Source organism: Chondrus crispus, genomic scaffold (genome assembly GCF_000350225.1).
Source record: "Chondrus crispus Stackhouse genomic scaffold, scaffold_123, whole genome shotgun sequence".
NCBI lineage: Eukaryota > Rhodophyta > Florideophyceae > Gigartinales > Gigartinaceae > Chondrus > Chondrus crispus.
In genome coordinates this window covers 18,933-44,224 of record NW_005178989.1, presented here as the reverse complement: position 1 = coordinate 44,224, position 25,292 = coordinate 18,933, and the positions used below count along the sequence as shown (strand labels likewise).

At 50.1% G+C, this 25,292-nt stretch overlaps 6 protein-coding genes; 3 read left to right on the top strand and 3 right to left on the bottom strand.

The window, feature by feature from the left end:
* Window positions 1–7,430: 7,430 nt before the first annotated feature.
* Window positions 7,431–10,817, top strand: CHC_T00008290001 (coatomer protein complex, subunit beta 2). XM_005713020.1 is given in 4 exon segments: window positions 7,431–7,579; window positions 7,580–7,582; window positions 7,719–10,454; window positions 10,455–10,817. The coding sequence occupies 2 exon segments, from the start codon at window positions 7,580–7,582 to the stop codon at window positions 10,452–10,454; spliced, it is 2,739 nt and encodes a 912-aa protein (XP_005713077.1). The 5' UTR covers window positions 7,431–7,579; the 3' UTR covers window positions 10,455–10,817.
* A 49-nt stretch (window positions 10,818–10,866) lies between these two features.
* On the bottom strand, window positions 10,867–13,887 carry CHC_T00002054001 (hypothetical protein). The gene has a single exon (XM_005713019.1). The coding sequence runs from the start codon at window positions 13,885–13,887 to the stop codon at window positions 10,867–10,869; it is 3,021 nt and encodes a 1,006-aa protein (XP_005713076.1).
* Window positions 13,888–14,501: 614 nt separating this feature from the next.
* CHC_T00008414001 (Glutaredoxin, GRX3) lies at window positions 14,502–14,972 on the top strand. Its single transcript, XM_005713018.1, has one exon. It carries the CDS (start codon window positions 14,502–14,504, stop codon window positions 14,970–14,972), a length of 471 nt encoding a protein of 156 aa, XP_005713075.1.
* A 367-nt stretch (window positions 14,973–15,339) lies between these two features.
* On the bottom strand, window positions 15,340–16,269 carry CHC_T00008865001 (Ribose-phosphate pyrophosphokinase). Its single transcript, XM_005713017.1, has one exon. The coding sequence runs from the start codon at window positions 16,267–16,269 to the stop codon at window positions 15,340–15,342; it is 930 nt and encodes a 309-aa protein (XP_005713074.1).
* A 1,112-nt stretch (window positions 16,270–17,381) lies between these two features.
* On the top strand, window positions 17,382–19,262 carry CHC_T00002053001 (hypothetical protein). The gene has a single exon (XM_005713016.1). It carries the CDS (start codon window positions 17,382–17,384, stop codon window positions 19,260–19,262), a length of 1,881 nt encoding a protein of 626 aa, XP_005713073.1.
* An 87-nt stretch (window positions 19,263–19,349) lies between these two features.
* CHC_T00010011001 (Cleavage and polyadenylation specificity factor, 73kDa variant) lies at window positions 19,350–21,410 on the bottom strand. The gene has a single exon (XM_005713015.1). It carries the CDS (start codon window positions 21,408–21,410, stop codon window positions 19,350–19,352), a length of 2,061 nt encoding a protein of 686 aa, XP_005713072.1.
* Between the last annotated feature and the right edge of the window lie 3,882 nt (window positions 21,411–25,292).

Here is a 25,292-nt window from a genome sequence, read left to right as displayed (position 1 = left end):
GATCGAAGCCGCACACATTCTCGAAACCGACCCAGCACCCACCACAGACCCAGCAATCGCGCAGCGACACGCCAAACAAGCCGACCAGCTCTGCAAGCTCATCATCCCTAGCCTCCCGCCCGCGATCGTAGCACTCCTCCCACCCACCATTCTCCGCGAATCCCCCCGCCACATCTGCACCCTACTCCGCGAACACATCCACGACGCGCATATAGAAACCCACGAAGTCCTCGACGCCGAGGCACGGTCTAACAAACTCCTACCTGGCTCTGATTTCTCTACATTCGTCGATAAACACATCTCAATCCGTCAGAAAATGATCAACGCCAACTACCCCAACATTGCGCAAGAAAGGACAACAGTCAACTACATGATACAGGGAATCAGCAACCACCCCGATCTCGGCCTTGTCGCTGTAATCCTTGCGGGCACACCACCCGCATCCATCCGTCAGTTCACCAACCATGTCCGCCAAGTATGCTCATGCAGAACAAGCAACACAAAACCACCCCACAACAACCCGCATTCCCCAAACAGACACAACAGCCACCGATCGTGCCCTATCAACCACCCCAGCGGCAGTACCAGCCACGCCAACCCTACCAGCAAACACCGCAGCAACGACGCAGCCCGAGGCAACCCTGGACACCACGCAACCACCAGCGCCCCAAAGGATGGACCGACAATTGGTGCAGTCACCACGGCAGCATCACCCACAACACTGAGCAGTGCTACACACTGCAAGGAATCCGCCGTCAGCCATACAACGCCAACAGCATTTACGAAGACGACATGCAACAACAGGGGGACATTCGCACACACAACAACACCAACAACACGAACACCCAAGAACTACAACAGAGAATCGAGCAACTCGAACAAATCATAGCAGCACAGCACGCGGACACCCACACCCCACCAGGTAAGCTCCACTTCTTCCTAGACTCCGCCGCTAACCCCACACACGTCACCCATCCACACCATGAACTCCGCCCATCCACCGGGAAACTAACCCGCACGGCCACGGGCCAACACTGCCCCATCACGCAACAAGGCAAGATGACAATATCCACAACGCCTAAACGCGTCGACACCAATGCAGTTTGCGCACCTCTCCTACGCCACAACCTACTGTCCGTCCACGACCTCACACGCCACGGCCATGTCACATTCACGCCAAACGAAGCAACCCTCCACGAGCCAACGAAGCTACCACCACCGCTACTCAAAGCTAAATATCATCAAGGTTTCTACCGCACCGACACCGGCACCACGCACGCGTCTCCCAAACGGGCCATAGGCAACGTGCTAGCCGCCCGAGGCACACCCTACAACAGACAACAACAACCGCAAAATAAACCCTCATCACCTCCAACACCACCACGCCCCAAGACCACACCACTCACCTCCAAACCCCCGAACCTGCCCAAAGCAACACACCGCACCAAACCAACCAAAGTCAACATACCCACACCATCACCTCACCGTATCAGAACAGCGGCACACGAGCCGCCAACAACACCACCAACCGCAGCGCGCAAACAAATGCACGAATGGCACCTCAAGCTTGGGCACCTACGCCCCAGATCCATCGCAAAAATGGCCAAACATGGATTAATCCCCATCCTACCGCGCACACTGCAAACCAACCCACCCAAGATATCCTGCTCCGGTTGTATCGATGGCAAGACGGCCGCCACCCCCCACAAACGTGCGGTGCATACGACCGCTGCAGGGCAAAGCCTGTCATCTGATGTTTGCGGTCCCATATCACCACCATCCATGCAGAACAGCAAATACTTCATGACCATCCTGGATACAGCAACACGCTACCTAGTAGTAGCATTCCTCTCCACCCGCGCCCAAGTACCCGCCAACCTCACCACAGCCATCGAGTCCATCGCGAGCTCAACAGGCAAATACCCGCACATCGTAACAACCGACAATGCAAGGGAGTACACCTCCAAATACGTACAACAGTTTCTATCTCAGCGAGGCATCAGATTCAAGCCCTCCATCCCCTACACACCCCAGGAAAACGCACTCGCTGAACGGATTAACAGGACCATCATGAACTCAGCTCGCGCCGCACTAACACACAGCCAGCTACCCCAAGCGTATTGGGAAGACGCTGTACGCGGTGCTGTATTCAAGTACAATCTAAGCTACCATCACGTAGTACAAAACCTCCCACATACCCTATGGCATGGTTCGCCGCCGGCGATCGCCAACCTCTTCATCTTTGGTCAACTCGGCTCGGTCCCCATCCTCAAAAACCCCAAACACAAACTCCAAACACGCGCGCACACAGTGCGATACATGTACGGCATAGATGTCACACATATCAAAGTCTACAACCTGGCTACACGCAACTACCAGACTGTACGTGACAGCAACTTCACACCCTACACCAAGTGCAACGACCCGGCGCTCACTACAAGCGCTGCCGTCACCACCACACAACGCCGCACATCCATCCCACTCACAATCACACCCGCCACACCTCCACCACGCACACGACAACAAGCGCGAAAATACCCTGACGCAACCGAGTGGGGCAAAGCACACAACGCAGAATTAGACCAGCTTGATCTCACGCAGGCAATCGACTGGGATCCATACAAACACCTACCGCCACGACACGAAATCATCCCTATGACCATGACATACAGATACAAACCAACCACCAACGACCCAACAGCAGTCACTAGGAAAGCACGATGCTCAGTGCGCGGCGACCTCATGATTCCGGGCATCCATTACGACCCACTCAAAGTTGCAACATACATGGCAGAAAAGTCAACCGTACGCATCATTTTCGCATTAGCCGCAGCGCACGACATGCACCTTGAACACTTCGACATCACGGGTGCATATTTGCACGAAGCGTATGACCACACAACGCCGGTATATGTCTGGCAACCCAAACGGTTTGACGGTTCTTACAAGCACGAAGCAGCCGCAGGGCAGCTCAAAGGCAACATATACGACACTCCACCAGCCGCTCATACGTACTCAACCAAACTGTACCAACACCTCAAACAGCACGGATACACCCAAACCAAATCCGATCCTTCCCTATTCTTCAAGCGCATGCGCAACGACATCATTCTCATCGCAGTAAGTATGGACGATTTTTTGGCAGCTGCCAGCACCACAAAGCTGAATGACGAATTCCACAACACACTCCAAGTCAAATACAAAGTCAAAAGGCTTGGCAAGCCAACATCGTACCTCAATTGGAATATATCATACACGCAAGCAGGCATTCACGTCTGCCAGCGACAGCACATCCAGCACGTAGCGCAATACCTACACATGGCAGACGCCATACCACATCAAACGCCATACGCAAACGGTGCCAGAGTAGACCCATCAACACCGAAAGAAACTGCAGATGAAAAAATCACCGCACCATATCGTGCAGCACTTGGTGAAATCCGCTACATTGCGGACTGCAGCAGACCAGACATCAGTTACGCCACAGCAGCGCTAGCACGAGCAAAAAAATGTCCCACTCAACGCCACTGGAACTTCCTCAAAAGGACCGTCAGATACCTCATCGGCACAAAGAATCACGGTTTACTGTTCCCCCACCACAACACGGCACCCCTCCTCATAACATACGCTGACGCTGACTTTGCCAATGACACCGTCTCAAGGAAATCCATCTCCGGTTCAGTATACCAAGTGCACGGCGCCACAGTGCACTGGCGTTCCAAGCAACAACCACTGGTAGCCCAGTCCACGTGCGAGGCCGAGTATATAGCAGCCGCCGAAACTGCGCAAGACACCGTCTGGCTCCGCAACATGTTCACAGAGCTGGGATACACACAAGAACAGCCCACCACCATGTGCATAGACAATGCTGCAGCAATCACCATCGCGCGCAACACCGCACGGACAAAACGGCGCAAATGCATCGACATTCGCTACCACCTCCTGCAAGACCTCGCACAACACCAAGCGTTGTCCCTCAAACATGTGCCAAGTCGGCGCATGTACGCCGACATCATGACCAAACCACTAAAACCCGCACTGTTCGAAGAACACCGATCCAACCTTGGGACATACCCAAGCAGCAAACAAGTCCACTTCCAACCAGACCCCACGCTCATTGACCCGCAAACCGCGCGTCAGGGGGACTGTGATGACCCACAAAATGAAGATCGTCGACGCGCGATTCACGGGCCAATCGCCCCATCCGCCCCAAAGATACAGTAGCCGGTGATGACCCACAAGCCAGGCCACAGGCCAGGCCACACCAATTGCCGTAGGTAGCACCACCAGAACAGAATAAAAGCTCGCCGTCGCTCGGCCCGCTGGCGCGGGACGGGCGGAGGCACGAGGCTTACTTCGTCACACACAGCTTTATGCTCCCTGGCAAGGGTCAAACTCTGCGTTCTAAATCACATCATGCTGTTGCACCTCACCACCGATGCAAACACGATTGCTAGGGAGGGAACTGCTGTACAATTCATTACAGTTTCTTGGTATGACAGTGATTACTTTACACGTGTACAGTACAGTTATGAATGCATGGGATTGTTCCATGACGTGGATACAATACCCTTCTGGGCGGCTCAATTCTAAAAAGGGGTCAATTCTAAAAAATCAATCCATCGTACTCCCGCCCTCAAACCTCAACCCCTTCCGAGAAAACTACCGCTCGGCCATCTCATGCCCTCCTACACTCTCTCTGATCCCTAGTAATGCAATAGACGGTGCCTCTTGCGGCGTGAGCAGAAATGCCACGCTCTATGCGGGCCCAAACAATTGCGCACAAGAAACGCCTTGCCAGACGCAAAGCCGAGCGTGTAGGAAGAGAAAAAGCACATCACTTCCTGATGCGTGGCGATCCCGCAAGAACAGTCTCCAGCTGAACGGTCATCTCTCTCTCCATCGTGTACAGCATCAAGAAAGCATTGACAGAAAAGGACACAAAAAGGCTTGAAAAACTGCTAGACCCTGAGTCGCACTTCGCTGGTCGCCGTCGGATTTTGTCTAGCACTGAGGAAAGTTTAGAAGTGTCAAGGACATTAGAGGGTAGTAAGAGACGATTTGCAGTAGATTGTGCACTCATGAAGAGCGTGCAGGAACAAATTGCGGAGGATTGATGTAATTCCTTTTCCAACGGTATCCCTTCCACCGACGCAATCCGATCCCTCCGAGCCCGACATAGGGAACTGACGTTTCGCGCGTCGGAGCAGGTTTCGAGCGCAAGGCTTGCAGCCCAAAACCCCACTCATATAGGTCCGCTCAAAGATGTAATCCAGAAGCTTCAGAAAAAGTTCCAAGACCTTTTTTCAGACCCGCGAAAAATCTGGATCTGGGACGAGACAGCCGTCTGTGGCGAGTATGGACAAAAGACCAAGTGTTTTGCATCATCGACAAGTTACCAGGGCGGAGCGCGAAGGCGAATAAAAGATCCCGGAAAACACCTGACAGCTGGTATTGCGGTAGCAGCCTGTGGCAATATTGCACCACCTTTTATAATTGCCTCAGGGAAGAAAGTCATGAAATCCTGGCGCTCTCCGCTTGATTCAACAGACTTCACTGACAACACGGGCGTACCTCACTGGCTGTGCAACAGAAATTGGTTTCCTGCTGACGCTGAACTGGTAGTTATCAATCATGGGTTCATCGACAAGGGCTTTATCGTCAAAGTTGTGAACCACATTAACGAACATGCACGAAAGACGATACCTGCTGATGAGCACATTTTTCTGCTTGTAGATGGCCACAGCTCTCGGCAAGGAGAGGTGTGCCTGCAAGAATGCGAAAAGCTTCGGATTCTGATCGTCAAACTACCCGCTAATACCACCCACTTACTGCAGCCATGTGACGAATCTGTCAACAAGTACTTTTAGCGCACGGTACGAAGACGAGAGATGACGTGCTGATGATAAATCATCCCCCGTGGGCGAATACGGCTTTTAAAATCAAGCTTACGTTGGCCGGACACCGTTCCCTGACTCCAGATATTGCCCGAAAATCCTTCATTGAAGTAGGCTTGTGGCCGATGAATTGCGAATTTATGGACCGCTTCGAACAAAGCCAAGTCAGCGACAACTCCCCTCGGAACCTTACCTACCAATCCCCAACCCGCAGGAGTCACGTTTGGTGAACTGATTCTATCGCAGAATCCCGACGTGAGTCGCGTCACCGTTGTTGAGAAAATAAGTCGAATTTCAAACCGGGGTGGTTGTGCGCAAAAATCACTCGCAAAGATACAGGTACTCCTAAACCATAAGTTCAAGGTCAACCGACTTTTAAATACCAATGTCACGCCTACAAAATTTGCAAAAGTGTCAAAAAGAGGCTGCAAATCAAGTGCGTCCAGAGCAGCAGCGCAACTTCTCGAGGCTCCGAAGGAGAAAGAGATTTCGTTCAGTAGCAAAGACTGTGTTTCGGAGCCTGGAAACACTAGCCGAAAGATAATTGAGATGCCAGTCATCCGAAATGGGTCTGATGCTGAGAAAAAAAACCACGTTCCCACTGCAGAGCTTCGTTTTGTCCAGGCACGAGAGGGTCCTTGTACGGACGTTTGGGATGACATCCCGATAGCGCAGTGGGCCAGGGCACGCGGAAGGGGTGTTGCAGAAGGCGAAGGTAGCTTGTCGCATGGCAGAACCAAAACGGCGGCGTCGGGATTGATGCTTTTGGCACACATTCGTTGATAGTGCTTCGCAAACTTTTTATAATTGACCCCTTTTTGTGTTTTCATGCTCGTTCGGGCCTCAGTTCGGGCAAGAAAACATCGTTTTGATTGGTAAATTCAACGATTTTTGCCTTTCTGAAAAGTGTTCAGAATTGAGCCGCCCAGAAGAGTACAGTGTAGTTGGCAGTGGAGGGGGATCGCTCCTCTAAAACAAAATTGGAAGGCACAAAGGCCTGGACGTATAAACCGCTCGTGTATTCTCCCTCTCACCCTCCCTGCTTCTCATTTCTCTCCACACTACTACTAAGGATGCGTTCCGTAGTTGCCTTGCTCCACAGCTTGTGGTGACCGACACTGCAAGCGTCGGTTGTTGCACTATTGATTTGCATTGACCTTCGTGTTGCCAAATGTCGTAGAGCACATTGCGATTGTAGAGAGGGAGAGTGCGAGGAAGTCGCACTGCCGGTTTTCAGTGCTGTGCGTAAACGTGTGCAGCTGTACAGGATTTGCCACAACAGTACAGTAATTTACTGGTACAGTAAAATCATTGAAGGATTTTACTCTGTAATGTAATCACCAGGACGGCAGAGCGGATGTCTCGCAGTCAACATTTGTCGCTGAGTGTCAGCGGATGTGCCTTCTGGCTTTATCTCTCTGTAAAGCACAAGGCTCAGAAAACTCCGCCCTTGTCCCCGTGCCTTGCAGTCGTCCTACATCACGCTGTTGCGCTTCCGCCTGCTGCGCGATTGCGGTTGAAACCCCCCCATAGCGACACATCTCTACCGCCATCCGAGGTTTCACCGCGCACACCGTCCAGTGATAAGGCTGATTGGCGAGAGCTCATTTGTGCATCTACATCAGAGCTTTGATTGACCGCTCCGGCGATTCAACGGGGCGTGTGTCCGGGCTCTCTGCATCATGGTAAGTTCCAAACCGATCACCACACTCTGCACCGCGAAGTGCAGCACCTGCGATCTGCTTATAGATATTAGATCTCCGCGGTTTCGATTGAAGACTAACGCGCTCGTTAACTTAATGCTCTTTTGGTGTCGCGTAGCCGCTGCGACTGGATATTGAGAAGAAGCTCACTCAGCGATCGGAGCGAGTCAAATGTGTCGACATCCATCCGACGGAGCCATGGGTGCTCGCTTCCATGTACGACGGCCATGTCTTCATTTATGACTACGAGACCGGCTCCGTCGTAAAGACATTTGAAGTTACAGATCAGCCCGTTCGATGCGGTGTCTTTGTTCCCCGCAAGCAGTGGATCATTGTCGGTGCGGATGACATGCATATTCGATGCTACAACTACAATACCATGGAAAAGGTCAAGATTTTCGAAGCTCATATCGACTACATCCGGAGTATCACTGTTCATCCTTCCCTCCCCGTCTTTGTGAGTTGCTCGGATGATATGCTGGTAAAGGCTTGGGACTGGGAAAAGGGCTGGGAGTGTACCATGCTTTTTGAGGGACATTCGCACTACGTCATGCAAGTCAAGTTCAACCCGAAAGATCCCAACACGTTTGCGTCTGCCTCCCTTGACCACACCATCAAAGTTTGGAATCTCAGTTCTCCAGTACCGAATTTTACCTTGGAAGGACACGAAAAAGGAGTCAACTGCGTTGATTATTACAATGGCGGCGACAAACCTTACATTGTTACTGGCGGAGATGACAAATGCGTCCGCATTTGGGATTATCAGACCAAGGCCTGTGTACAAACTCTTGAGAATCATTCTCACAATGTTTCCTGCGTCGCTTTTTTGCCCGATCGCCCTCTGATTGTATCCGGATCAGAAGACGGAACGGTACTCTTGTGGCATTCTAACACATATCGTCTTGAACAGACACTCAACTATGGTTTTGATCGGTGCTGGTCAATAGCCTATCTGAAAGGATCAAATAAGGTCGCCCTCGGTTTTGATGAAGGTACGGTGCTTGTGCAAATGGGAAAGGACACCCCCGTGGCTTCCATGGATACATCCGGAAAGGTAATTTTGGCCAAGCACAACGAAGTTTCTACAGTGAACGTAAGGACAATCCATGGCGATATAACTGATGGAGAGCGTTTGCCGCTTGGGACAAAGGAGCTAGGGTCATGCGAGCTGTACCCGCAGACTTTGGCGCATAGTCCCAACGGGCGCTTTGTTGCCGTTTGTGGGGACGGCGAGTACATCATTTACACAGCACTCAACCTTCGCAACAAGTCATTTGGTTCAGCCGATGAAGTCGTCTGGGACAACAGCGCAGGGGAGTACGCTACGAGATTAGGAACAAATGATATCCGAGTTTGCAACCGAACGTTCAAGGAACGAAAGTCAATGCGCCCAACGTATGCTGCTGAGGCCATTTTTGGAGGCGCTCTTCTTGGGGTATGTGGAAGAGACTTCATATGCTTTTACGACTGGGAAGACTTGCAACTTGTTCGTCGCATAGACGTCGAGGCTACCGGGGTTTATTGGTCCGATCAGGCTCACCTTGTCGCTATCGTAGGAGAGTCATCTTTTTACGTGTTGCAGTATTCGCAAGATGCTGTGAACAATGCGTTGGACGCTGGTTCTGGTCAGCTACCTGAGGACGGTGTTGATGATGCGTTTGAACTTATCCATGAGGTACCAGAGACAGTGCAGACAGGGCGGTGGGTTGGGGATTGCTTCGTTTACACGAACAGCAATGCGCGATTGAATTATGCTGTGGGAGCAGAGGTATCCACTCTCGTCCATATGGACCGACCAATGTACCTTTTGGGATACTTACCAAAGGAAAACCGCTTGTACTGCATAGACAAGGAACACAACATTGTCAGTTATACCCTCCTCCTTGCTGTTTTGGAGTTCAAAACGGCTGTCGTTCGGGGCGGTGTGAAGATTGCGAAAGACAAGGTTTTGCCTCGGATCCCATCGCAAGAGCACAACAAGCTAGCACGTTTTCTAGAGTCTCAGGGATTACGTGAGGACGCAATGGAGCTGGCAACTGACCCAGACTATCGCTGTGATCTGGCGATTGGGCTTGGTCGATTAGATCTTGCTACTGACATCGCTAGAAACTTCCCGAGTGAGCTCAAGTGGCGTCAACTAGCGGACCTGGCAACCGTGAAGGGCGACTTTGTGCTGGCAGAGGAATGCCTGACGGAAAGTGAAGACTACAGTGGGTTACTGACACTCTACTCAGCGAAAGCGGACAAGAAAGCCATGCTGAATTTGGCAGACAAGGCGGCAGCGGCACACAAGATGAATGTCGCTTTTCTTGCCAACTACATGTGTGGGGACATGAACAAGTGCTTGGACATGCTGATATCCAGTGATCGGATTGCGGAGGCTGCCGTATTTGCTCGGACTTACGTACCGAGTCGCATCTCTCCTGTTGTTGACATGTGGCGTAACGGTTTGAGGAAGGGTGGTAGTGTTCGAATTGCCGATGCCCTAGCAGATCCCGAGGCCCACCCTCACCTCTTCCCGGGAATTGACGATAGCATCGAGGGAGAAAAGGCGGCAAGTGCCTTAGCAGAAAAGCGGGAACAGCTTCCGGCCAGTGCCTTCCCAGAGCATCGCCATGAAGCTGGAATGGACCTCGCAGAACTGTTGCAGGCTGTAAATCTGAATGGCAATGGTTTGGCGGCAAATGGCATTGAAGAGGAACAAACTGATAGTACACCACAAGACATGGAAGATAATGATGATGCCGAAGTGACCGGCCAGCCCTCTGGCGAACCCGTCGAGAATTCTCCGACTGACGATACGGACTACCCCTCTGGTTCTGGAGAGGACAGTGCACTCGCGGAGGAGCAATAGAGACTTTGCGCTACGCCAGCATAACCGTATCTATCGTACCAAAACGGCGTTCGGTCAGGATGGATGCTCAGTTGTGCCGAAGGTGTAGCGGAAATGAATAATTAATATCTGTACCGCTAATAGTGAGCTGCCATCAGGCTCGTAATATCACAGTCACGCTTCGAGGCCCTGCGGTGTCCAGGATGTACAGGGAATCTACAGGCGCGTCGTCATCGAAGATGGGTTTGAAGCATTTCCTACGGTTCCAACTGGGAGCGGTAACGCAATAGTTGCGGACTAGGTGTAACAGAACAACTTTTGACTGTCGTGCTTTTGTATTTCTCCTTCTCAAAAACGCAGCCATCATAAACGCACACACAAAAATTCTGCATCGCCGAGGAGACCTTGCTTGTGTTAATAGCCCGAAAAATCTCTACCTCGCGAAGCGACCGGCACAAAACTCTCCTAGTACAGACACTGAGTCCCAGAGCGCATGCAAGAGACATTCTCTGTAGCTGTCGACTGCTTGTCCGTTGGTGATACGCACGGCTCGGTTCTCTGTACCGTCGTTGTTGTTGAACTCCGTGTTGCTCTCACACCGTACAACATCACATGTTCCACAAAGCGCCAGCTCTTCGTGGGTTACTAATGAGGACGTTTTTGATTCAGCAAGATACCCAGCACTCAGCTCGCTATGCGGCATTTGTCGAGGTTTGCTGTGGTTCAAGACCTCCGTGGGATGTTCGGAATGGCTTCTGCATCTCTTTCTCGTGTTTCTTTTGGCTTCCAACTCTGTGCTGTCGTTTGTGATGACATGCGGGTCTTGCAGAGATTTCTGTTTAGCAGTTCCGGTGAAACCTTTTCCTAGTAGGCTGTCGTGATAGTCCTCATCACAAGTGGCAACAGGAGCAGAACCCGAACACCTTTGTGTGGTGGACTCGCCCTGGTCTTGAAAGCTTGATGGAGCCCTCTCTGCTCCAGGTCCCGTGACCGGACACAGACTGGAGGATAAGGAAACTTCAAGGTTTCTTTCAAGGGAAGCAACAGGATAAATGGAATTCGCTTCTCCCACACTCAGGGCTCCACATTCGCGCGGTGTTTTTTTCATTCCTGGAAAACTGCTCGGGTCCCGATATAAGCCACGGTTTCCCTGACTACCGTTTGAACGCTGAGAAAAAGGAAAACGTAGTGGTCCCTGTCCAGGGCCCTGTTTAGTCTTCATAGGTGATCTAGAAGGAATCTTTGCATCGGGGCTTTCTACATGGACTACTTTTGTACCCGCATCTGGCGACCCCAGCGTTGCAGAACGAGAGGCAATTTTCGCAACTTCAGAGTCCTTGCCTATCTTCATGATTGCGTGATCTAGTTCTTTGGTAAGTTCGCCTTTGCTCCTCGGTTCTTCAAAATCGTCGTGGCAAATCAATTCTGTTTCTTTTTCCGTTTCGGCAGCCGTTTGATCTGTCAAGATATTTTCATGAATTCCCATGTGCAGAATTAAACGGTCTCTTTCCCCCTTGTCGTCAGTTTTGGATATCTCTTTTTCATTTGGGTGCTTGTAAGAAGCCTTGGTTACAGCTCTTGCTGCATATTTTGTCGTGCTAGGCGCGGGTGACTCTAGATTTTCGGGCCCAGTGCAGTTGGTCCTTTTTTCATCCCCGAACAAATCTGTTGCGACTGCTCCCGTCCCCCCATCTTTGAGTCTGAACAGGTCCAATAGATCAGGAGATGGGAGTGATATGTTTTTAGGATTCTCAAACCCAATGAAAAAGCTTTCATTGTACTGCTCTTCTCCAATATACATTCGTGCTCGTTTTGACAACTTTCGCCTTTTCCCTCCGTGTTGGTTTGATGCCTGTGAAACTATGAACGCAGTCTTGGGGGTTGCGTTTGTCGGCAGTTGTAGGTTGCAAGACTTGTCTGACTTCAATTCAGGGAAAGACGGAATACCTGCTTCACCTGTGGGACTTTTTTCTTTGGTACCGCCGTCGAGCATTCCATGCGACCGCGCCAGGCGAAGAGCTGATGCCACAGAGCCGTGCCTCATGCTTTTTGAGGACTTCAGTGGGCTCGGGTCATCTTGAGTACGTGAAATTTTGGACATTTGCTTGCGTTTTACATTCCCTTCCATATCGTGCGATGGTAAATTGCTGAGGTGCTGTTCGAATTGCTCTCGCGAACTTTCACCACGTTCTATCTCGTCGAGTAACTTAGCTTTCTCTGCGTTGAGATGTTGTTGCCCGGTTTCGTACTGAGCGGCTTTTTCGTGGCTTCCTATCTCATCAACATTGCTTGAATTATCGGTTGTCATGCGAGTTTTCGCCTCCTTCTCTTTGCTGGGACTACTGCTGCGGTCGACTCGGTTTCCCTTCATTTTTGCTGCCAATTCAAAGGGCATCCTGTCATGGATATTCGGTTGCTGAGAAATAGACTCTATGCCTATCAGAACGTCTTTTTTGACTGTGTTGCAATTTGCCAAACGTTCACGAAGTGCCTGGCGTTTCCTTTGCTCTCGTTTTCGGTTCCTCAAGTTGCGTTTGCGCTTGGCTTCAACTGACAGAGTTCTGACCCTCTTCTTTCGCGTTATCGACAGTATACTTGATTGCTCAGGAAGAATTGTTTCATTAGAGCGAACCCCACCTTTGTATTGATCAGGCTGTTCGCATTCTATGACACCAGTTGTCCCTTCCTTCGTATCGCCAGAGGAGGCATTTTCTAGCGACACGTGATGTCGTAACTCTTGGCGATTGGAGTTTTGCCCGACACATCGGTCATACAGCCGATCGAAGTGGACGCGTCTTTTAGGCAGAGTAGGTGCTATTTGTGAGCAAGCGACTTGTGTGTCCTGGCGTGCTTTTGCGGCTCGTGACGAAGATTTGTTTCCTCCTAAAACACATTCCATTCCGGTGTCGTCGGCTGGAAAGTATGATTCTGTGGCGAAGTTTTGCTTCTTGTCGAGAAGATCAGCCTTTGATGACATCGTAGGGTCATCTGTAGGAGTGCAGAACGGATTTCTCGACGGTACATGATCCTGCCCAGACTTTTGAGAAGGCTCTGAAACCCCAGTGCAACTGTTCTTATCTTTTGATTTCGAAAGCAGGCCTAGAGCAGAAGTGGGGTCACGCGTCTTAACAGAGGCATGATCATACTTCATTTGTCTACTAATGACGGGTGTGGTACGATTTCTACGAGGGGTGGATGAGTTCTGCTTCCTAGGGCTTTCGAGAGCAACACCTGCAGGTACCCTTGAGTTGGTGAGCGGCTCTGAAACCTTTTGAAGAGATTGCACAGGGCTCTCCGACTGGGAAATAGCACTGAACTTAAAGAACGAACCGGTAGATGCACTTGCTCTCTTCCGCTTTTTAGATGGATTTTCTGCCTTGCTCTTTGTATGTGCCTGTCGAGACCGTAATTCAAGGATATCACCGTCCCGAACTACAGCGATTTGCTCTTCCATGAGAAGCGGACAGCCATGCAGTGACAGTTCCTGGCTCTCCTCCGCCCCATGAGCGAGGGAAGAATTGGATAAAACGGCATGAAACACATCTCGGACGACCGAGGCGGACGACGGCACTAGCATCCATCGCCCTTCGGGGCATCTGGCGGACTTGATACGTACCCGTATGGATGCAGAAGATGCCATGAAGGTGCACGGTTCGTCGAAGGCGGCGTCAGCGGCATCTAGTCAGTGGAATTCTGGTAATGGAGGAACGGAGGCATGGAGCAGTGGTTGAGTTGTGAGCAGTTTAGCTCCCGTTTCGCCTGCTGATAAGTCTGCCCTTTGCCTAAGTGACTCAAGTGTACGAGCGAAGTTGTATGATTATGTGCCAAATTCCCTCGTCAAAAGCGACACATTCAACTAATTTTTGGGGCTGGTTGCTATATTTTTCATAAATCAATAGTATGGCCTGGCCTACTGTGAGCGTTCACGAATCCATCCGCGCACAGCTCCGCGACAGTCCCAACGTTTTCAAGATTTGTCTACCAAAGCTCAGCACAAACCTCTGCAGTTGAATTGAGCGAAGAAGGGTGGGGAAGGAGATTTTATCAGCTCGCGCACTTCTCTTCAGAATGGCGTCAAGATTCGGAGCTATGGCAACGGCAATGCGCTCGTTGCGTCGAACCCTCACGACTGATTCGCACGCCGACTTTTCTCGCGTGGTTAAAACGCCTCCAACGGCCTCTGTGCAGGATCGCATCGCTGCACACCTCAAGGAGTCGAAAGTAGTGGTATACATGAAGGGCTTGCCCTCTGCTCCGCAATGCGGCTTTTCATGGAAAACTGTGCAAATCCTGAACGCCATGGGAGTAGAATATCGAGCGCATAACGTCCTTGTTGATGACGATTTGAGGCAGGGGATTAAACAGTTTTCGGCATGGCCGACCATCCCACAAGTCTACGTGGACGAGGAGTTTGTCGGGGGCTTAGATATCGTCGAAGGCATGGCCCGATGTGGCGACTTGAAGAAGCTTCTGAACGAGAAGGGGGTGCTCGATGCCGATGCCCAGAAGGCAAAAACCGAAGGGAAGACAGATTCTTGATGAACGTCTTTGCGTATCTTGCCCATTCTTCGAGATAGAACAGACCTCGGACAAGACCCACAGTGTATTATGTACGGGTGGATGTGACAGAATTAGCTCCGACACCAGGAGTAGGTATCTATCTGTTGCGAACATTGCTCATGGCGAGGCATCTCTAACCGATTTCTGAAAGCTTTATTGTTATACTGTAGAAGTCGTTCATTCCTTTGCTCCTATCGAGTTACGGCTCTACTTTCTGTACACTATGGTCCGACATCAAATACAGCTGGCAAAAATCAGCAAATTCACAGCGTGACCCACCATACTTCCCCCCCTATGCTCCCTTTGCCATGGAACCAGTATCACTCAACTGCGCTGATGTGAATCTTCAGCGACTGTTTTGTTCGTGCACCCTCCATATTTGCTCCCCGAGGACGTTTGCGACTGATAGAATTTTCAACTGCGCAAACCTTCTTTCTGGTGGAATGTTGATCGTGTTCGTCACAATGACTTCTTCAAAAACGCCCGACGACAGCCGCTCCACAGCCGGGCCCGAGAAAACGGCGTGTGTTGCCATCGCAAATACCTGCCTAGCACCCCTTTCCTTAAGTATCTTTCCCCCCTCGCAAATGGTACCCGCCGTGTCAATCATATCATCGACTATGACAGCGGTCTTACCTTCAACTTCTCCAAGTAAGTTGAGGACTTTTGCGGTATTGTGACCATCCCGACGCTTGTCAATAATTGCAAGGGGAGCATCATTCACGCCCTTCGCAAAGGCACGTGCGCGAGCAACCCCGCCAACGTCAGGCGCGACGACAACAATGTCGTCCAGTTCCTTTTCACAGATGTACTGCTCTAGTACGGCCGAAGCATACACGTGGTCAACAGGGATGTCGAAAAACCCGCAAGTCTGAGGAGAATGGATGTCAACCAAAACAATACGATCAGTGCCTGCTGTTGATAGCATATTGGCGACTAGCTTGCTGGTAAGGGCTTCTCTGCGCCGACGATCTGGGTCTACGAGTCTGTCAGCTCTCGCGTAGCCGTAGTACGGAATGACGGCAGTGATTTGGTGAGCGGAGGCTCTTCTGCATGCGTCAATCATGAGAAGCAGCTCGATGAGATTATCGTTGGTAGGATTTGAAGTTGCTTGAATGAGGAAGACATTGCAGCCACGAACGGACTCCTCAATGCGCACATAGGTCTCGCCATCGGCAAACCGCTTTCGCAGCATGGCTGAAATACCGCTCTTGCCAACATATTTGGCAATATCGTCTGCAAGTGGAATGTTGGATGTACCGGAGAAAACACGCATGCGGTGCGAGCCGAAGTTAACGCCCTGTGGAGGGGAGCGTAACTCCGGGAAGAGGGCGCGAGGGGTAGAGGTCTCGAGAGGCACAGAGTTTGGAACGGGTGGAGGTTGATTGGGGACAACTGGAGCGTTTGGTGGTTGGGGCTTTTGGAGCGTTGCATGGAGGGATCGTTTTGTGGTCCAGGAAGAAGCTTTGCGAGATGTCTGAAAGAAAAACAGACTGCGGCAACGAGATCGGGAATCGGTAACGCCTAGGGGAGCTGCGAAACAAAAGTTCATGATTGGTTTCTCAAGGTGCAGAGTCTTTGACGGGTTGATACAGTTTTCGAAGACAAGACAAGCGATGTCAAAGAGGTTGGGTGAGGCAGAGAAGGACTCGGAGCAAATATGTGAAGACTTCGTGGCTGTGTCATAGACGGAGGAGACCACTTTGAGTAACACGAAGAAAACGAAGGCGATGTTGTTTTCACAGGAGACGGAAGCGGTCGTCGCCCGCACCTGGGTTTGGGGGGACGCAAATGTTGACACGAGTGGCAACGTATCTCTGGCGGTGAGCATCGGCGGAGTGATGCAAATCCACGAATCGCATTAGAGAGAGCGCAAAATTCTTGTACGCTTACTTGATACTATTTCATTGGTCGTTATAATCCCGTACTGCTTTCAATTGGTCCACCTGGCCGGAACCCTTCGTCGTGGCCAGTCGGCATATCTCCCCATTTTGAGGAAAGACCTCGTGCGTTGTGCCATGCCCGACGTCGACTTCTTATTGATCCTCTTAACACGACATTCACCTGGCTATTCTACCAGCTGCACTGCTACAGCCTCGTTCTCGTTACACGTTGTCTCTCAATTTTGTCACCGACCGCAGGAAAGAGACGCCAATTGCAATGAACCCAGCTGCACCGCGACTGGTCTCAGCCTTCATATCCACGTTCACGCCCCGCGTCATCTTCTCCTCATGGCGACCCTCTGTACGTTCGCTCACGCATCGACGTACCGTCCTTCTTGCCACTGCTCGTCGCCCATTGGCAACAGCAGTGGCCCCCTCGTCCACGTATAGTGCCGATGACATCACAGTCCTCAAGGGTCTCGAACCAGTCCGCCTTCGCCCTGGTATGTATATCGGTTCCACCGGCCCGCGCGGACTGCATCACCTTGTGTTTGAGGTTGTCGACAATGCCGTCGATGAGGCGCTTGCCGGCCATTGCACACGCGTTACGGTCGTACTGCACAAAGACGGATCCGTTTCCGTCCGCGATGACGGCAGGGGTATTCCAGTGGAGAAGCATTCCACAACGGGGAAGAGCGCTTTAGAGACTGTCATGACGGTTCTGCATGCGGGTGGTAAGTTTGGTGGCAGCGGATACAAGGTCAGTGGTGGTTTGCATGGAGTTGGTGTCAGTGTCGTTAACGCCCTTAGCGAGTGGTTAACGGTCAGGGTGTGGAGGGGTGGCCGACAATTCGTCATGGACTTCCGACGAGGCGAGCCACAGGGTGATATCAGAGAGGTAGAAGAAATGGACGGGACCGAGTCTGGTACCCAGGTCCGCTTTATGCCTGATAAAACAATCTTTACCACCACCTCTGAATTGGATCCAGCCACCCTGGGGCAGCGTCTAGAGGAACTCGCATTCCTGAATGCCGGCCTTGAGATAGTCCTCAGTGACGAGGGGAAAGAACGTACCGAGGAGAGCGAGGAGCGACCGATGCTGGTGAGGACGTTCAGACATGATGGCGGAATTGGCGAGTATGTGGATGCGCTCAGCCTTGGAAAGCATGCATTGCATACACCAGCGACCATGGTTTTTACTGGCGAGAAGAATGACGTTCAGGTGGAAGTAGCCTTGAGATGGAACTCGGATAGTTACTCGGACAAACTCATGGGGTTTGCAAATAATATTCGCACGGGAGACGGTGGAACACACGTAGAGGGCCTTCGAACGGCTTTGACCAGAACGATTAACCAGGTCGCGCGCAAGTCAGGGAAACTGAAAGATAATGCAAGCAACATTGGTGGGGAGTATATCCGCGAAGGACTGACGGCCATTATCTCGGTTAAAGTTCCAAATCCGGAATTTGAAGGGCAAACGAAGTCTCGTCTAGGCAACCCGGAGGTGCGATCAACAGTGGACGGCGTAGTTTCCAGGTCCCTCACTGACTTTTTTGAATTTAATCCAAACATCCTATCGGCCATTGTTGAGAAGGCCCTTTCTGCTTTTGCTGCGGCTGAAGCAGCGAGACGTGCCCGCGAAGTTGTCCGAAAGAAGACAGTATTGGAGAGTTCAACGCTTCCCGGAAAACTTGCGGATTGTGCCTCCCGCGACCCATCCCTGTCGGAGGTGTTTCTTGTCGAGGGTGAAAGTGCTGGAGGTAGTGCAAAGCAGGCGAGAGACCGTGAATTCCAAGCCATACTGCCGTTGCGAGGGAAGATTCTTAATATTGAAAAGACTGATGACGCCAGAATATACGAGAACAACGAGATTCAGGCTCTCATTACAGCCCTTGGGTTGGGTATTCGTGGTGATGACTTTAACAAAGATCAATTGCGATATCACCGCATCATTATTATGACTGACGCAGATGTGGATGGAGCTCACATTCGCACTCTGCTACTTACTTTCTTCTTCCGGTATCAGAGGAGCTTGATTGAGGAAGGCTATGTGTACATCGCATGTCCGCCTTTGTACAAAGTGGAAAAGGATAGAAAGCATGTGTACGTATTTAGTGAAGAGGAACTTCGCGAGTACGTGAACAGCTTACCTCCAAATTCGAAGTATACCTTGCAGCGCTTCAAAGGTTTGGGAGAAATGATGCCGACACAGCTGTGGACGACCACAATGAACCCAGCCGTGCGTCAATTGAAGAAGGTGGAAATCGAGGATGCGATTATCGCTGATCAAGTATTTACTGTACTTATGGGGGACAAGGTAGCACCGCGCCGTGAGTTTATTGAAGCTCACGCCGCGTCCTTGTCTTTGGACGACATTGACTTCTAACTTATTGACTACGGTAAAGGTGTAAAGCACTATCCAGCGAACCCCTCACGTTGATCGGAGTATTGCTCGGGTAAATATACTACATTTTTATTGAACATGGGTTGTCGGTTGACAACAATCACAGTAATATTCAGGAATAGGGAACATAGCGGCCTGAATGCGCCTATACGCTAGCAGCACTCGATTTCGAACAGTCTCATCTGCACAGTCTACCTCCCCAGTCAGCATATTCACAGTTACTTTTGTCAGGTCCACGACCATGCGAACTTTATGCGGAAAGCCCTTTATCGAATGCGTCTTTCCGAAACGAGCCGCCAATAACTTTCGTCCCAGTTTCAACGTCTCGCTGACACCCGGTTCCCCAGCATGCGGTGAATCTGATATTGTGATTGCAGCAATGGCTTCGGTCAAAATGTCGGACGCGTATCCGCTGGCCCAAGCCATTTGTACCGAATGTTCATCTTTCTGAACAATTAACACCGATCCTTTTGCCATGCTTATGACTTTGCCTTCTTCATCGAATCTTACGCCTCGAAATATAGTGTTCAACTGTGTAGCAAGAGTGACGAGGGATTTCTTCAATGGAAGCACTTGTCGCTGATCAATCTGCGAAAGCTTTAACGAGGTATATTGCGGGAGGTCTTGAGGCTTCACCAAAGTGTAGGAAAATTCTTGCTGGATGAGTAACCCAGATACCTTGGTGCCTGGTTTCGGCTTTTCCTCAGCAGCTAGAGGAAGAACATCGATGGCTTTTGCCATCTTTTCGTTCTTGAACTTGAGTTTAACAACGCCACAATTTAAAGGCGAATGGAGATCAAGCTTTCGCCCTCCTTCAGTTTTGTTGTGTATCGTATCTAAAGCTCCCTTCAGACGAGCCATGTTGTTCTTTTCCCCATGTACTAAGACGCAATGATCAGGCTTCAGTTCTTCCACAAACATTCGGGTCTCCTTAAAGTCGGCATGAGCTGCAAATGTAATGTAGTCGACTGAACAGTTGAGTCTAGCTTGACGACCATCTAATTTTGTGATTGTTTCTGGTTCTGTCAGCACCTTCTTTGCCAGTGTGCCTTCAACCGAATATCCACTGAGCACAAGCCCGTTCTGTTTGTTGGTGCACCATCTCTCGAACAGCTCTCGTGACAGACCGTTTTGAAGCATACCTGGGGAGGCCATAAACACGCACGGTCCATCATCGGCAAACTGATTCATGCCTTTGATGTTCTTAACGTGCTTGAAATGAAATGGGTTGCTTATCTCGAACCTTCGCCTCACATTGTCATTCATCATGTTTACATATGTCTGATACACGGGCATGCATCGCTGAGCAATTGCGCTGGCGTAGTATATCGGCACATGGTGCAGGTCTGGATGTGCTTCCCAAAATTCGTCGAGAATGAGTAGCAATTCTTGCGCCCTTCCGAGTGCAAACACCGGCAGTAAAACTCTGCCACCCCCTCGCACAACTCGTGCCACGCGATCTGTAAAACGCTTTTCTCGAATGCCTCGGGGCTCATGCTCTTGAATGCCATAAGTAGATTCAACGATGAGTACATCAGGTCGAAACGGGGGAATTTCGGCTGCCTTCAAATGCCTGTCCTCTTCCCTCGAGTAGTCTCCAGTATATAAGACGCGAACACCAGCAATCTCGACCATAAACATGGCGCCGCCTAGAACGTGAGCTGCGTAAAATGGTCGGAATTTGATCCCCTTAACGTTTACTTCGGCATGGTAGTCAGCTACCTCAATACGCGACATGGTGCGATTTACGTCATCTTCAGTGTACAGAGATTCTTCACCTGGGGCGTTTCGAGATACTCTGACGAAATCGGAGAGTAAAGCTTTGTATATTGCTCGCGTCGGTTGGGTCATGAATACCCTTGCCTCGGGATTCAGATTCGTCCTCTCCATAAGAAAAGGGAGGCCTGCAGCGTGGTCAAGATGATAGTGCGTGATAAGAACAAGGTCTATCTCTTGTGCCTCGATATAGTCAAAAAATGGCAGGGATGAAATCCCAGAGTAGGCCGGGTGGACGCCGCAATCAAACATAATAGTCTTGCCCATAAATTTCAAAATGCAGCAAGACCTACCAACCTCATTGCCAGCACCGATCGGCATAATCTGCATCTCGTTCTCCATTGCGTCTGCCATTGTGAGGCTGGTTCTCGAAGTGGGGCAGGGCAGTTCAAGATTCGAACGCAAACCCTACCAGAATGTTATATCTCTTTCACAGAATCAGCTTGCGGAAACGACCGTTAGAAGCCCTGAGTAACAGACCAGTTCCCATGTGTAAGGAGACTTTGTAGCAAATAGCAACAAAAATGCAAGTATCTTGTTGTGGCATGATCCAGTCTTCTGCAGTGACTGTACATAAACTTCAAGTCTGATCAGACGGTACAGCACCGCGAGAGCGAGGAAATTTTTGATACCTGCAAAAAAAATCGAATCAGGGCAATTGCGGTTCTACAGTGCACGAAAATTGCATAAATACACCCCCCCAATCTCGAATAAAAGCATTTTCGACACTGTTTCCTGACGCCACCGGGGCATCAGCCCTCGAGGGCGCGCGCGGGAATCCAAATCCAAAGCCCCTTTTGAAAAGCAAAAAAGGACTTGGAGTTGTGCGGCAATATCCAGACGAAATTCGCATATGACCGCGAAAAACCAAAAGGTACAGAAACGTTCATCGACAAATCTTGGCGGCAAACCGAAAGAACGGAGAACGCATTGCCTCCGGTAGTTACATATTTAAACAGAGAAACATTTTAATAGCAGTAGAGCTATGGTATCATCTTCAAAGATGCCTCGCCGTAAGCTGTTATCAGACTTCGAGAAAGGTCAAATCGTGGCTATGAAAAGGGAATGCATGAGCATTCGGGAGACCGCTCGAACACTCTGCAGGTCTCCTGGTGCCGTACAAAACTTTTGCAAGCACCCAAAGCGGGTTGGCGCAAAGAAAGGCACGCGCAACGCATCAAAAATCAGCAAAAAGCAGACAAGACTGTTGCCTCGCGAGGCAAGCAAAGGCTAAAAATCATGCAAGGAACTGAAGCTGTACCTTGATATTGGGATTGGCGTTCGTCGCATTCAGCAGATCCTACGCGCAACACCTCACTTCAAATATAAAAAGATGCTGAAACGTCTATAGATGCTGGAAAGGCACAAGGTTGCCAGGTTGGAGTGGAGCAAAAAATTGTTGCAGAAAAGGAGTTCGTATTGGCGCCAGGTTGTTTTCTCAGATGAGAAAAATTCAACCTAGATGGCCCGGATGGCCTGGATTCATATTGGCACGATTTTCGGCGAGAGGGGAAGGTTTTCTCCACCAGGCACCAAGGAGGAGCATCCTTGATGCTTTGGGGTGCTATCTCCGTTCACGGTACGTCTCATTTAGTTCGTGTTCAAGGTACAATGGACTCTACGCAGTACTGCAGTGTCCTAGAGGAGAACCTGCTGCCGTTTGCTGCTGATAATTTGGGAGAACAATGGACTTTTCAGCAAGACGGTGCCTCTTTCCATCGCTCTAAGTACACAAAAGCCTGGCTTGATTCAAAGAACGTCAATTTATTGGATCGGCCAGCCAAGTCCCCAGACCTGAACATCATTGAGAACGTTTAGGGTCTGCTCGCTCAGCGTTTGTATGCTCATGGCCGCCAATTTGACAATTTAGAGGACCTTGCTGATTGCATTATAGATTGTTGGTGTTCTATCACAGAACAGTACCTAGGAAAGCTTTACGATTCAATTCCCCGTCGCCTTGTGGAGGTGTTGGAGAAAAAGGGCGGTCCGACGAGCTACTAGTTGGCCACAGTAAAACTGTCAAGGTACTGTACCCTTTGGTTTTTCGCGGTCATATGCAAATTTTGTCTGGATATTGCCGCACAACTCCAAGTCCTTTTTTGCTTTTCAAAAAGGGGCTTTGGATTTGGATTCCTGCGCGCGCCCTCGAGGGCTGATGCCGCGGTGGCGTCAGGAAACAGTGTCGAAAATGCTTTTATTCGAGATTGGGGGGGTGTATTTATGCAATTTTCGTGCACCGTACTGCATTACAGCATCACTACCGGTAGAATCAAATAACCAAATAACCAAAATTTGATGATTTGATGTGGATTGACATCCCAACCGGTCCGACCAAATCAGCAAATTTTTGGTTCCGAGCCAAATATAGGAACCAAATATCAAGAATTAGGTTCCGTTTCTTCGCAATTTGATACCTTGGACAATCCATTTGTTCAAGGCTCATTGGTCACACGAAAGGGCATCCCTCCAAACCCCCAGGACTGTGGGAATTGTCCCAGAAAAAGTTAAAGGAAATAGTTTAAACAGTTTATTAATGTCTAGAAGAGCCTACGACCGGCTCTTCAAACCCAACCGAACCTCCGGGTAATCGGAGCGCTGTTCGTGAAGGACTCTGCGTAGACACGTCTGTTCAAATCTGCCTCCGTGCAGACCCACGCGCTAGGCGCATGGGACTGTCCGTTATATACTAATTTACTGTAACTCTAAACAAGGCAAGTTCTTTCCTCACCGCGTGACCCATTCACGTGGTGAGGTATATCGCCATATGAGAGACATTATGATAGAAACTTTCACACTGCCACTTTTCCAGAAGTAGAACTTGCCAGAGTCCTGACAATCCATTTTCAGACAGTGTTGAGGTCGTAACCCGTATCTAGGAGCTTTTCTAAGGCTACGTTGGGATTTTCTTTCGTCAAACCATAGGCTACGTTGTTTTCGGATGAGACAAGCCGGACATGAGATATTTCTTCTCGGTTATAGAATTTTCTAGAGGATGCTATGTCAATCATCAGCCTTTTCTCTGTCTTTGAAGAACCCTTGGTGATGACGTCAAACATTTGTAGCGAATCCGTGAACATATGAAGTGGGATTCTCTTCTTGAATATCATTTGAAGGTCATGTCGTAATATGTACGCTCTGTCGAATCCGTCGGCGAAAGCGTACACCTCTCCACCAAGAATAGATCTGACTACTCGCTTAGACTTTCTGCTTGAGTAATCCAGAACATGTGACCGGTTTGTTTTATCACAAAGGAGAATGATGAACCCAAGCTGTGAGGACAAATCGTCACTTCCGGCGAAGGAAGCGTCTGCGTATACTCTCAGATGTAGCGTGGACTTGTTCAGTGGGCATATTTTAGGCACCTCTCGGGCGTCTTTTGGAGACGTTTGATCGTACTGTTGAAGGCCTTGATCTTTTCCACTCCGAAAGTACTAGGTGTAACCTGTGCAGCTTTGTTGATAGCACATAATGCGTCAGGTCTCGTGTACCCAACCCAAGCCAGTGTGGCGCGGTAGGATTTGAAGCGTTCAAATGATGCATCAAGCGGCAGTGGCTTTAGTCTTCCAATATAGGCCTTCTGTGATATTGTAAAATGACTGCTTCGCTCTGTTGAGATACTTGTTCCGAAGAAGTCAAATTTGTCCCATTCCCGTGGCCTCGATTCAAAGTTTTGGAGAGTTAACTTCGTAAGTTCCTGCATTGCCTCATTTCCTGCTGAGCATCCGTCATCGACACACATACCCGAGAGTCCGTTCACATCCTCTTTGTTACGTTTGATGTACAGAGACGGATCCCCTAGCAGAGGCACTAGGCCAAGATCATCTTTGGCTTGATGGTCGACGGTGACCCCCCAGTAGTCGCCCGCGTCCATCATACCGTACATTGGCCTGAGGAGTTCTAGAATCTCTTCCTCGGCGATTCCAAAGTGTTCGATGTCCTTCCTTTTAGGGAGCAAAAATACCTTACGGGTGAGTTTCTCCTCACCTTGGAGGTATGCCTGCGTTACATCGTGTGAGAAGATGCGAAATTCTTTGATCACCGCTACAGAGATTATTATTTTCGTCGAACTTTGTCGCAAGTTCGTAATGTTGTGGACCACGTACGATTTGTCTTTGTCCCGGTGACCCTGTGCTACGTAACGGGCTTTGGCAAGCTCATTATCCGTGCCTGCATTCTTAAGAGCCAGCACAAAACGCCCTCCCAAATTATTTGGGTTAGAAGGAAGAGAGTCCTTGG